Source organism: Moschus berezovskii, chromosome 20 (genome assembly GCF_049115385.1).
Source record: "Moschus berezovskii isolate FMDL1 chromosome 20, NW_MosBer_1.0, whole genome shotgun sequence".
Classification (NCBI taxonomy): domain Eukaryota; kingdom Metazoa; phylum Chordata; class Mammalia; order Artiodactyla; family Moschidae; genus Moschus; species Moschus berezovskii.
In genome coordinates, this window is record NC_142479.1 from 32,155,830 (window position 1) to 32,167,558 (window position 11,729).

General features: G+C 54.3%; 3 protein-coding genes and 4 non-coding genes across 14 annotated transcripts; 5 read left to right on the plus strand and 2 right to left on the minus strand.

Annotated features, from left to right (window-relative positions):
• Positions 1–20: 20 nt before the first annotated feature.
• On the minus strand, positions 21–4,223 carry RAB34 (RAB34, member RAS oncogene family). 8 transcript variants are annotated; one of them, XM_088828723.1, is made up of 11 exons: positions 3,988–4,223; positions 3,187–3,259; positions 2,877–2,968; positions 1,751–1,819; positions 1,562–1,663; positions 1,380–1,444; positions 1,201–1,252; positions 941–1,022; positions 766–856; positions 533–640; positions 21–451 (listed from the first exon to the last, which is right to left on the minus strand). In XM_088828723.1, exons 1-11 carry the CDS (start codon positions 4,206–4,208, stop codon positions 384–386), a joined length of 1,023 nt encoding a protein of 340 aa, XP_088684849.1. In that variant the 5' UTR covers positions 4,209–4,223; the 3' UTR covers positions 21–383. The 8 variants fall into 8 exon arrangements, with proteins under 8 accessions (XP_088684849.1, XP_088684848.1, XP_088684847.1 ...); XM_088828722.1 differs by having other exon boundaries at positions 1,751–1,816; positions 3,976–4,223; XM_088828721.1 differs by having other exon boundaries at positions 3,976–4,223.
• A 1,332-nt stretch (positions 4,224–5,555) lies between these two features.
• On the plus strand, positions 5,556–8,577 carry RPL23A (ribosomal protein L23a). Its single transcript, XM_055402219.2, has 5 exons — positions 5,556–5,691; positions 6,258–6,441; positions 7,603–7,779; positions 8,191–8,260; positions 8,459–8,577. Exons 1-5 carry the CDS (start codon positions 5,661–5,663, stop codon positions 8,471–8,473), a joined length of 477 nt encoding a protein of 158 aa, XP_055258194.1. The 5' UTR covers positions 5,556–5,660; the 3' UTR covers positions 8,474–8,577.
• On the plus strand, positions 6,109–6,175 carry LOC129544814 (small nucleolar RNA SNORD42). The gene has a single exon (XR_008683561.1). It is a non-coding gene; the product is annotated as a small nucleolar RNA SNORD42 (small nucleolar RNA).
• LOC129544825 (small nucleolar RNA Z17) lies at positions 7,447–7,516 on the plus strand. The gene has a single exon (XR_008683569.1). It is a non-coding gene; the product is annotated as a small nucleolar RNA Z17 (small nucleolar RNA).
• Positions 7,694–10,794, minus strand: TLCD1 (TLC domain containing 1). Its single transcript, XM_055402208.2, has 4 exons — positions 10,424–10,794; positions 10,030–10,112; positions 9,853–9,935; positions 7,694–9,491 (listed from the first exon to the last, which is right to left on the minus strand). Exons 1-4 carry the CDS (start codon positions 10,615–10,617, stop codon positions 9,108–9,110), a joined length of 744 nt encoding a protein of 247 aa, XP_055258183.1. The 5' UTR covers positions 10,618–10,794; the 3' UTR covers positions 7,694–9,107.
• Positions 8,034–8,109, plus strand: LOC129544815 (small nucleolar RNA SNORD42). The gene has a single exon (XR_008683562.2). It is a non-coding gene; the product is annotated as a small nucleolar RNA SNORD42 (small nucleolar RNA).
• LOC129544826 (small nucleolar RNA Z17) lies at positions 8,305–8,375 on the plus strand. The gene has a single exon (XR_008683570.1). It is a non-coding gene; the product is annotated as a small nucleolar RNA Z17 (small nucleolar RNA).
• Positions 10,795–11,729: the final 935 nt, after the last annotated feature.

Below are 11,729 nucleotides of genomic sequence, written 5' to 3' on the forward strand. Positions count from 1 at the left end.
CACATCCCTGATCTCGCCACAAAGGACTCCAGACCCTAACCTGCTAATAACAGAAATTTTAATGCATAAGGCATAGTGTGAGACAAGGACCATTAAGCATCCTGAAACCTAGAGGGCCCAGCAGCTGAGTAACAGCAGCAGGGCCCTCTTACCTCCCCCTACTGGGCACCTTGGAGAGAGAGGGGCATCCAGGTTTTGACATAGTGCCTGGGGGCAGGAAGTGACTAGCATGGTCCCAAGTACCCCTTCATGGATACTGCCACCGAGAGGCAGCTCTTTGGTCTGGAAAAACAGTCAGTGCAAATGTCCTGGGTTTGAGTTCTGGGGGAGTCAAGGTGGCGCAGTGCCCCAGGGCAGGCAGTCTCTGGACAGTCCCCTACCCATCATGGGCAACACGTGGGCTTCTTCTTGCTGGCAGTTAGGTAGAGGTTGCTGTCATCACTGTTGATGCCTGAAGAAGGGTGAGAAATAAGTGAGGCAAGGATGGAGGGTCCCTGTGCTCTCTGCCACCCTTGTCCAGGCGGGCACTCACGGACAACATCCCCTATGCGCCGGGATCCCGATTTCTCCAGTTCAGCCAGCACGTTAACCTCAAAGGTCAGCGCCGCCACACGAAAGAAGAACTCCCGGACATTTTCACCTGACACAGGGAGCAGACAGGAGCTCAGGGGTGATTCCAGGCCAACGGGCACAGCTGGAGGTGTAGGAATGAGAGGCAAGGCAGGCAGGAAGGCCAGAGCAGAAGGCCAGGTGCCTCTGACTCACCAGTGAGAGATGAGACTGCCCAATACTCAGCCTTCATCTCTTGGGCCACCTTGAGTGCATCTTTCTCTATCAGTATATACTGAGCAGGAGTCTGAGGGAAAGTCAGAGTCAGACGCTGGGCATGGGGTTTCCCTCGTCGAGATGGGAAGTCCTCCCCCCTCACTGGCCCACTCACACTCAGGTCCTTCTTGGAACCCACGAGGAAGAGAAGGACGCTGGAAGGGTCGTTCTCCTTGAGCGCATCAGCTAGCCACTGCCTGCCATAGACAGTGGACAGCAAGGGATGAGGGAGCCAGACAGGTTCCCCCCACTCCTGTGCCCAGTGACCCTCCCTCTGGTCCTGGATGCACTCTTCTCCTTCCCTTCCGTACTCCTGACCCGCCTCTTTTTGAACCTTCTCTTCTCAGAGCCCCCATTATAGTTCAGCATGCTTACTTAGTATGCTCCAAGGAGGCCACATCATTCAGGTTGAAGACAATGATGATGGCTGGAAGAGTGGCAGAAAACGGCTGCAGATTGTTGGGGAATATGCTACTGGCTCATTTCCACAATCCCACCAGCCCTAGGCTAGAGGCCAGGTGTACCCGCCTACCTCACTTCACCCTGGTGCTTACCTTGAGCTCCTCGGTAGTAGGTTGATGCGATGCACTTGAACCTCTCCTGTCCAGCGGTGTCCCAGCTGGGAGGAAGGTGGGGGGAACACAGGTATGTGCAGGGCAGGGTGGTGCTGGGAGCCAAGGTGGGGAACAGGTGCTGGGAGAAGCAAGGGTGGGAAGGAGTGGGGGAAAGAACTCACAGCTGCAGACTGAATGGGACGCCCAACACCTCAAATCGTTCCATCTCAAAGTCCACTCCGATGGTGGCCTTGTAGTTTTTGTCAAAGGTGTCTTTGCAGAACCTGAAGGGGCACCAGATGCTCTGGTCCTGAGCCCAATCTGCCTGGCTAGGCTTGGGCCCACCCCCCTCAGCTCCAGCACCCTCTTACCTATTAATGAGACAAGTCTTCCCCACTGACAGGTCTCCCACCACAATGACCTTGGAGATCTTAAATCTGCTGGACACAAGAGTGGGTGGGAAGAGTGAGCTCTAGCTGCTTCGCTCAGAGGAGTCCCAGTGCTCCCGGGCAGGTCCACAAAGGGAGCTGCACCTGGGCTGAGGTTACCATAGACACCAGACCTGAACAGATGTGCTAGGGAGGAGTGTTTCTGCTTCAGTGTCAGAGAGACTTGATTTTGCATCCCAGCTCTCACTTACTAGCTGTGTAACTCAGGACAAGTTTCTTAGCTTCTCTAAGCCTGTTTCAACATCTGTTAAGTGGGGATTTAACACACATTTTATTGGGTTGTTGTGAAGGTTAAAATGAAATAAATGTCCTATATTCTGGACTGGTTAAGTGGCTCAGTGCCAAAGAATCTGCCTGCCAAGCAGGAGACCCAGGTTTGATCCCTGGGTCGAGAAGATCCTCTGGAGAAGGATATGGCAGCCCACTCCAGTATTCTTGCCTGGGAAATCCCAGGGACAGAGGAACCATGGGGTCACAAAGAGTTGGACACCACCAAGCAACTAAACAACAACCCAACAACCCCCTCCCCCTCAACACACACACACATCTCTCCCCCCTCCCCCAGGATACAACTTAAAAGTGGTATTTTCCATTTAATAAAAGACAATAATTATATCCAACACACTGCCTGGTACACAGTACATGCTCAATTAATGGTGGCAACTGTTAATAGTATTATCTCTTTTTTTTTTTTTTAACCCACAACGGGACTTTTCTCTCTAGGACAGCTCACTGTCCTGGAGGTCAAATAGATGGAGTGTGGGAAGCTAAGCTGGTGACCACAGCCTTAAGTTGGACCCCTTCCCTGTGTCAGGAATTAAACTGCCACATTCCTATCCCAATTGGCAGATAGGAACTGCCAAGTTCCTATCTCTTAGGACTTCCCATACCCCAGCTGGAAGGAAGGTGAGCACAGGGGCACGCTAAGGGGAAACAACAGTGTGGCTGGTAGGGACCGAAATGGAGCCTGCCGCTCTTAGCTTTGCACCCTTGCTTTGACTGCAGGTTTCCTGGGACTCTTTCTTCCTTCCGGGTGTCTCTAACTCACCCCACGGTGCCTGTCCTGTGCTCCTGGCAGGCGCAGGTGACGCGGGGCTGGAAGTCTTTGTGCACGTGCAAAGCGGCCTCCTTCCTCAGGCACTGGGTGGAGTGGAAGAGAATGGGACTCACCCATTCCTGGCCCTCTGCCCGCCACCAAGCAGCCCCGGGCAGGGCGGGAGGGTGGGGGTGGGGAGCGGACCACCCAGAAGCAGCTGGCCTAGCTGGGCCGCAGGCTTGGGCCCAAGCCCGGTCCGGTGCCGCCTCCTCCCGGCCCACACCCACCGCCGCCCGAAGCCCGACGTGGCCCTGGCGCCTACCTGGGGCAGCTCCGTCAGGACGCGGTCCCTCCGCACCGGCGCCAGAATGTTCATCTCGTCCTTGCGGGGCGCCCTGAGAAGGCGCGGAGGCCTGATGCGCCCCGGCGACCCGGGCCCGTGGAGACCCGACAATCACCCGCGACCGAGGGGTCCCGACTATAACTCGGGGCCACGGGGAGCCTACGGGAGCCCGTGGCCTCCGGGACGCTACGACCACCGCGGGCCACGGGGATGAGACAATCACCGGGGGCCGGGGCGAACCCACAATCACCCGGGCCCGGGGCGTCCCTAGGACGACTCGGGGCCTGGGAGACCCCTCGGCCTCCAAGTGAGGGCGGGGAGTCCCGTCTGGGGGGACCCGAGTCCGCGCAGACCCTACAATAACTCGGGGTCGGATAGTTCCTACGATAACTCGAGGCCGTGGAGACCCGACGACAACTCGGGGTTGAGGCGGCCCTACCATAACAGAGCAGCCGGAGGGGCGCTGAGCGGCCCCGCCACACGGGGTCAGTGTGTGCAGGCACCCCACTGTGCGGCCGGGGGACTGCTGCAGGAGGGGGCGAGGAGCCCAGTCCGCCGAAGGGCCTCGCGTCCCACTCGGCTCTCCCTCCGCCAGCGCTGTAACTTGATCCCCGGAAATTCCTGGAAAAGGGCCTCCCCCCGCCCCTCTCCCGGCAACTCCCGGCCTCGCTTTCCGCCCCGGCCTCCCCCTCTTCTCTTCCCCGAGTGTTGCCCCAGGTCAGGCTCCCCTGCCAGACTGACTCGCCAGGGCTCCGCGCCCGCCCTCACCCAGGTTGCAACCTGCCGAGAGCGGGATCCCCCGAGTCTCTCTCCCAGCATCTCCTGTGCGGGGAGGAGCCTCCAAGGGGACCCTTACCCCGCCGAACTGGTGAAGGGGAATCGGCGATCGCTGCGCAGCATCTGGCTGCGCCAGGAACCAGAGGGAGGAGAAAGGGGGAGAGAAGGGGCCCTAGGAGAGGCGGCGCTTCCCTCATCAACTGCAGGCCCAGGACATGACTCATAGGGTCTGCTCCCGCTCGCCCTTCTGCCCTGGGAGGTGGCGATGCCAGGGTAGGAACGAGGTACCCACCGAGGACAGAGGTGTCCGAATCTGGTGCCTATTCCTCCAACGCTGCCGTGTAGATTGGAGGCCTGGGGGCTGAATATCAAGCTACCTCCCTTGATGGAGGATAAAGGAGGTCTAGGGGATCGAGAATTTCCTCCTCTGGGGTGGGGGGGGTCACCGATCTGGGACATGGGGGCTCTCCTTTGGCACGGGCCTTCTTCGCTCCGATCCCAATGGAATCTACCCCCGCTCCCCCAGGACTTCTTTTTGCAGTCTGCAGGCTAGAAGAGGGGGTAGCACACGGTAACTCTCACCTTCAAAGGGACTCTCTGATTCCGAGAGAGGTGCGAGAGGGCATAAAGGCGATGTGATGGGGCGGGTAAGCAGTCCCTCAATGAAGCTAAAACCTGAGCGTTTACTAAACCTTGCCAAGTGTCAGGAACTTAATTTGGAGATGCAAAGATAAGCAAGGAAAGGAAAACTATTTAAAGGGAGGGGACTGTGAATGAGATCATTCCCAAGAAGAACGAGCGTATCCTGGAGAAATCTGAGCGCTGAGTGTTTGGAATATTGGTAGAGTGTCTTCGAAAAGATTCCCGGGAAGACACATGAAGGCTGTCACAGGTAAAGAGGGAAAATGTGACCACCTCCTCTGACACTTTGCTCCTCCCTTCTGCCTGGCTCAACCAAGTGATCACCCTGTTATAAATAAGTCCTCTCCCCTCTCTCGACCTCAATTTCCACTGATGTTATCTAACAAAGTTGGACTGGACAAATCCTGCTCTAACATTCTAGAATTTTGCTTCACTCTACTGAGTCAGTCTAACTACAGTATTAATTCCAGTTTGCAGTAGAACTGCAATCCTTCATTCTAGGTGGCGCTAGTGGTAAAGAACCCTCCTGCCGATGCAGGCAAACCTAAGAGACTCAGGTTCGATCCCTGGGTCGGGACGATCTCCTGGAGGAGGGCATGGCAACCCACTCCAGTATTTTTGCCTGGAGAATCCCGTGAACAGAGGAGCCTGACGGGCTACAATCCAAGCGGTCGCCAAGAGTCGGACACGACTGAAGCGACTTAATCGCTTCAGGCACACAGGCACACAATCCTCCTCCCTAAAGTTGCTCACTGCGAAGCGCTCAGATCAGCGCAGCCGCAGGTTATACCACTGAAAATAAACGCGTGTCTCCAAAAAACTACAACCCCCATGAAGCTTTAGGGTCTGACAAGCGGCGGGGTGGCGTTAGCTTAGTCTCTCTCGCGAGGAAATTTAAAAAAAAAATCTAACTACCATTCCCGGCGGGCGCAGCGCTGCAGATTGTCCAATCAGCTTTAAGTAGAAAGTATCGCGAGTCTTCGGTGAGAGTTGGCTCTATAAGCCCGTGGTAACAAGTCTCGGAGACCCTTTTCATGAAGATGGCGCCGAAGGCGAAGAAGGAAGGTGTGTGCTGGGGCTGGGGATCAACAGCTGACTGGCCGAGGGTCCCGGCAGAGTGAATGAACCGGGAGGACGATGGCTGGGCCAACCCTTGCGGTGTCTGCTCCGGAGCAGCTTCTCGCGTTTCGGCAACGCTAAGGAGCGCGTACGCCTAGCCGCATGGTTGGGGCTCTAGTGAAGGGGGTTGGGCAGGCAAGCCTGGCCTGTACCGCCTGCCAGGAACAGCCGGGTCGTCGGCTCTGGGAAGCCCCATGTTTCCTAGACCTGTAAGGAATCAATACTCTCAACTGTTTGACCCCACGTTAAGTGGGTAGCTGTGCGATGGTATATATAAAACTACTAGTTCATATTCTAGCAAGTGCCAAGCGTTCGTTCATTGCTAGTTTCTTCCTCATCTTATCCCAAGTTCGTCCTAGAATCGTGCATATGATGGAAAAATTTTAATCTCCTGAGACTTGTGATGTCTTCAAAGGAACCACTGATGCACGTGTGGCCTGGGACGCCCACTACCGGTCTTGAGGCCGGAAGTGATTTCTAAATTCCTCACCCTCGTTTTCTTTCCTTTTCAGCCCCTGCCCCTCCTAAAGCTGAAGCCAAAGCAAAGGCTTTGAAGGCCAAGAAAGCAGTGTTGAAAGGTGTCCACAGCCACAAGAAAAAGAAGATCCGGACGTCACCCACCTTCCGGCGGCCCAAAACACTGCGGCTCAGGAGGCAGCCCAAATATCCTCGGAAGAGCGCCCCTAGGAGAAACAAGTCAGTACTGCCCCTTGTTCATGAAAAGATCCTCCATTGGTAATTGAGGAATTTACCAAACCGGAGTATGGCTTCCCAAAATCATGTTGGTACCTAGTGTGCTTGTCTAACGGGAGTGTGAGATTAATGCCATATTTAAAATAACCCAGAGTCATTGTCAAGGTTAGTCAGTTGTTAGATTGTTTCATATGTGGTTTACTTTCTGGTGAGTATAAAGTGGGACTGGAAAAGTTCCAAGTTTGGGATCTATATTGGACAGTGAAGGCCTGCAGCAGTACGTAGCAGCTTCTTTTCGTTTACTTTCCCAAATGTTTACACTGAAGTAATGATTAGGGGGAGTGGGCAAAAGGTTAGGGTATGTGAATGTTTTGGTGTCACACTACTGGTGACAACCTTAAGGAGCACAGTTGAGAGTAGAGCCATGGTCGTGGTTACCACCAAAGGTAATTTAACCATTGTTTCCTACGAAAAAGGCAGGAGTGTAGATTGTGTCCACAGAGAAAAGGACTTTTACCCCCATTTGGACCTAGAATTTAGTGTGATGAGAGGTTGAGACCTGATCTCTATCTTCAAAAGAGAACAGTATACCCAGGCAAACAAAGCTTTGCTTCTCTAAATTTCAGAGGGAAAGCTGTGTCCTGAGGGGCTATTGTAACTTTAAACTAAGGTATAAATAAAAAGTTGCTCTCAAGAATTGATGGCTTGTCAGCCAGTTTTCAGTAACTGAAACAGGGAAAAACAGTCAGTTCAGCCTCATAGTGAAGCAGCAACATTCTTTGGAACCCTAGCCTGGATTTCGAGATTTCATAGTCTTAACTTTGCTCTTGGGTTTGGTTTTCTAACCTCTTGAGTCTCAAGTTTCTTTTAGAAATTTGCTCCTTAGGAATGTTGAGTTCAGGTAAAGAATGAAGAGGGTTGGAACTCAAAGATGATTGTTTAATCTCTTAAAAGGATGAAAGCCCTTGAAATGTCACTAAGCCAAGGCTCCAGGTCCCCAAGTTTCAGGGTGCGTGTGATGACACTGTTCAGCGACCAAAGTCTGACAGAAATGATTGCTCTCATTGTCTGATGCACCTGGGCTCTTTGGGCCTTGGGCTCCAATAAAGGGCCCATCCTTTTACTGGACCCATGCCAGGTGACCTCATTTTACCTTTCTCCCAGACTTGACCACTATGCCATCATCAAATTCCCCCTCACCACCGAGTCAGCCATGAAGAAGATAGAAGACAACAACACACTGGTGTTCATCGTGGATGTTAAGGCCAACAAGCACCAAATTAAACAGGCTGTGAAGAAGCTCTATGACATTGACGTGGCTAAGGTCAATACTCTGATCAGGTAGGTGAGTGGGACCCTGTGGGATGGGAAGGAGGCCAGGGCCTCTGTCACCTAAATGGCATGAAATTCCTTGATGCTGCTTTTGGGGTCCGAAGTAGGCTTCCCAGAACGTCCGCTGTCCTGTCTCTAGGACTTAGGGGTTAGTGCTCATTTTCCTGATCCCTGTCTCAGGGCAAAAGCAGGCCCTAGAGTAAGGTACAGTTAATGTCAGGATACCTGTGGTTTGTGGCTTAGCGGCTTCCCTGACTCCCTCTGTGCAAATGATAGAAAAAAAAAATCACTGTTTGTAAGGGGAAAAAAATGACATGAACAAAGGAACCACTGATGCACCAGAAGTCTGGGTGGAAGAGAGGGTAGGGTACGGGGGCACTGAGGGGGCAGCAAGGATTAAGGCTTCCTTTACCACCCTAGGCCTGATGGAGAGAAGAAGGCATATGTTCGACTGGCTCCTGACTATGATGCTTTAGATGTTGCCAACAAAGTAAGCTTCCTTTGCTACAAACTCCTTAACATTCTCCCTTCCTGGGTGCAAATGATGTGTCTGTTAGTGACCAAAGCCTGACTTTGGTGATTAGTCTTAACTGGCTGAGTGCACCTCTGTCTTTTAAAAATACTGTGACATTCCCTCTCAATCTTCACATTTTAAATCCCAGTAACAAAGTTCCCTTTTGTTTTTCAGATTGGAATCATCTAAACTGAGTCCAGCTGGCTAATTCCAAATATAAAAGTTTTCACTATGTATATGCTTGTCTTTATGTTGATTTTTTGGGTGAGGGGCCATACTGTGGTACATACACACTTAAGTAACCAGACTTGGTTGGGCAAGATTTTTGGTCTACTTACCCTGTTGGAACACTCAGCCATATCACTTCACCATACTTGCAGCAGAGATTTATGACCCAGATTAGACTTGGTTGTCCTAGGACAACTACAACTTGACCTCCATCCTGGAGGTAAGAGACCAAGCAAGAAGCTTTACAAGAACGCCTTCCTTTATCTGGAAGAGGCTTGGTATGAGACCAATATCCAGAGGTTCCATTAGTATCCATTTCAGGGCTGTGTGGCTTGGCTGGCTTTGCAGTAGCACCTTACCCCACACCCATCTACTGCGTCCAACCGGTCTGTCTGCTTCCCTCACCCCTTGCCCAAGAAAGGACAAGGACTTCAGAGGCATTCTTTCATTAGTGTTTTAAATAGTAGGAGCAGGCTTGGTGGAGAGGCTGGCCCCAAGGGAACACCTCAGGCGAGGGGCTAAGTCTCTTCTCCATTCCTGTGAGGCTGTTCTTGGCGGTATTTGCTGTCCATGCCACAAATCCCTAACTGCTTTTTCACTCAGTCAAGAATTTGTCTTTGTGTTGGTGGCTGGGGACTCGCTGGGGGCAGAAGTCGGAGCGGAGGAGGCGGGAAAAGTAGACAAGGATCATTACATCCAGCATGAGCAGGATGGCCAGCAAAAAGGTTCCCAGGGTCCTCTGGTCAGCGTAACCCAGGAAGAGATGGGTGAGGTAGGCCTGAGGGGCCAGGCGGAAGAGGAAGTACATGACCAAGTTGATATATTTGTTGACCTGATAGAGGAGGAGATGCTGGGCATTATTGATCTTCATCATCATGCGTATCGTGAGGAAGATGTTGCTGACCTCCACCAGCAGTGTTAGGACACCTCCACCAACAAATCTGCTCCAAAAGATGCCTGAAAAGAAGGCACCCATAGCCTACAAGGCAAGGGAGAGAATGAGTTAGGGCCTGGATACCATGGTTTTCTTGGAAGTTAGTGGGAATATCCAGGGTATCAGAAGGAGGGATAAGAAATCCTTTAAGAGCTTCACTCTGAAACAAAGCTTACAGTGGATTCAACAGTAGTAAATCTTGATCTCTGCCCACACTCTGGCTGGAAGGCCATTGCTGGCCTTAAGTAGTGAACCAAGGGCTTGTTCTGCTAGCCCTCAGCACTGTAGCATGAGATGGGGGAGACGGTGGGGATGGGATTTAGAAAAGATGGTCTTTACCTTCCAGGTTCAGGCACTTCCAGGTATAGGCACCAGGCCTATATCACACCCCCAGCTTCTCACTTACCATGACGTGGTGGACGAGGTATTCCCAAGAAGCTCTTGACTGATGGCTAATCACGATATCCACCGTGTCGTGGATGAAATACCCTAGTGGAAGGATGAGGGAGAGGTTGTAAAGGGTACCGAATTAGAAGTTTATCCCTGTCTCCCCACCCATTTAATGCCTCCCGATAAGGTCTACCTGCGGAGAAGCAAACAAGCAGGTAGCCAGAAAGCGACCATGCTTTCTCAATCTCCACCAGCATCTCAGGGGTCTGCCATATACTGAAAGAGAGGGAAGAAAGCAAGCTCATCATTTCAGTATCCCAAAGGTCCCACAAATCCCCCTATTACCCTAGCCAGTCCGCTATTGGCTGAAGGGGGATCGAGGAGGGGCTTGGCTGAAACCCAGGTGTGTCCCGTTTCCCAGGTGAGAAAACCCCCCCACCCCTACCCCCGCCTCCTGGGGCTGCCGCTGCTCCTGGTTGGACAGCACTCCAAGCCGAGAATCAGGTGAGACTCTGGGCCATAGCCCGCCGGTGAGTGATGGAAAGAGGAATCCCCAGCCACCTTCACTCCCCCAGTCCTTAACTCACCACAGCAGTGCCCAGATCCCTGACACAATGGAATGCGCGAAGGAGACAAGCAGGTTGTGCCAGCGCCAAGTCCGCAGGGGGTCGGCCCGCACGTGCGCGGGCAGGGGCAGGCGACAGAGCGCGTGCCGGATTGCCCGGAAGGTCAGCGTGGCGCCCAGGAGAAGCGGCAGGGCGGGGACCAGCATTGGGGGCATGCTGGCCCTCCCTGCCTCTGTCCGCCCTCTAGGTGGCTTCCTCCGGCTGTTTGGGGACGGGGCTCCCTCGCGGACCAGTCCACCCTGGATCCCTGTCCTGCCAGCCGCCGACTTCACACACAGGGTTTCGGCAGAGCCCTGTAGGCCCCTTCGCTCCTCCCGTCCCCTCCCCGCCGGCCTCTGCCCCCGCCCCCAGCCGCCCGCGCCCCCGCCCCGCCCCGCCCCGCCCTTCCCGCCTGTCCCCGCCCCTCCGGCGCCTCTGCGGCGCAGAGGGCACTAGCCCCATTTCCCCAGGGCCCCCCGGGTCCGCCAGGCTTCCGCGGACTTCGGTCAAAAGGAGCTGTCCTGGGGGCGCCGCCGCCGAGCCACCCCTAGCTGGCGCCTCCCGACGGCCGACGGAGTCCCACTTCGCTCGCTTGACCTCGTTAACCAGCAGCCACCCTTTCCCCAGGCGTTCCGGCTCTCCAGCCTAGGCGCTTACTGAGAGAACTTTCTCTCCGCCTTCAACTCTTTGGTGGGCAGAGTGGAGCGGAGCGAGACCCGTCACAATCCACGTTCTTAATCCTTGGTCCCAGGGACCAGTCGGTACCCAGCTTCGGACGGTGATCTCCGCCCGGACTTTGTTCCACTGGATCACTAGTTTCTCGGGGCCCAAGACGTACACGTTTACCTGCCTCTACCTCGTCCCGCACCGAATCGGTGCTTAGAAACTGTCGACTAACCCGTCAGCACCCCTCCTCCCAGCCGGCTCTTGGGCTCCTGGGGCTGCGCGGCACTCACAGTCCTCCCTCACAGTCCCAGCTCGCTTCTCCCCGCTCCCTAGAGGCTGGGGCGGGGAAGACGGCCGATTTGCCCAGGCCGCTGGGGTGACTCTGCAGGCCAGTGGACTGGAGCCGATGCAGCTCGCGACCACAAGGTGTCAGCCTATCCTCACCATGGCTCGGGATCCCCTCCCACCGCCAAAGAAAAGAGGTGATTGTTTTGGGTGGAGAGTTAGCCAGACTCCGCAAACAGAAGGGCGGTGGAGAGCTGGGGGTGGGGCGGAGGGGGCGGAGGTGCTGTGAGTGGGAAGAAATATCAGAAGCCTTGAGGCGCCAAGAGGTTTGGGTGTT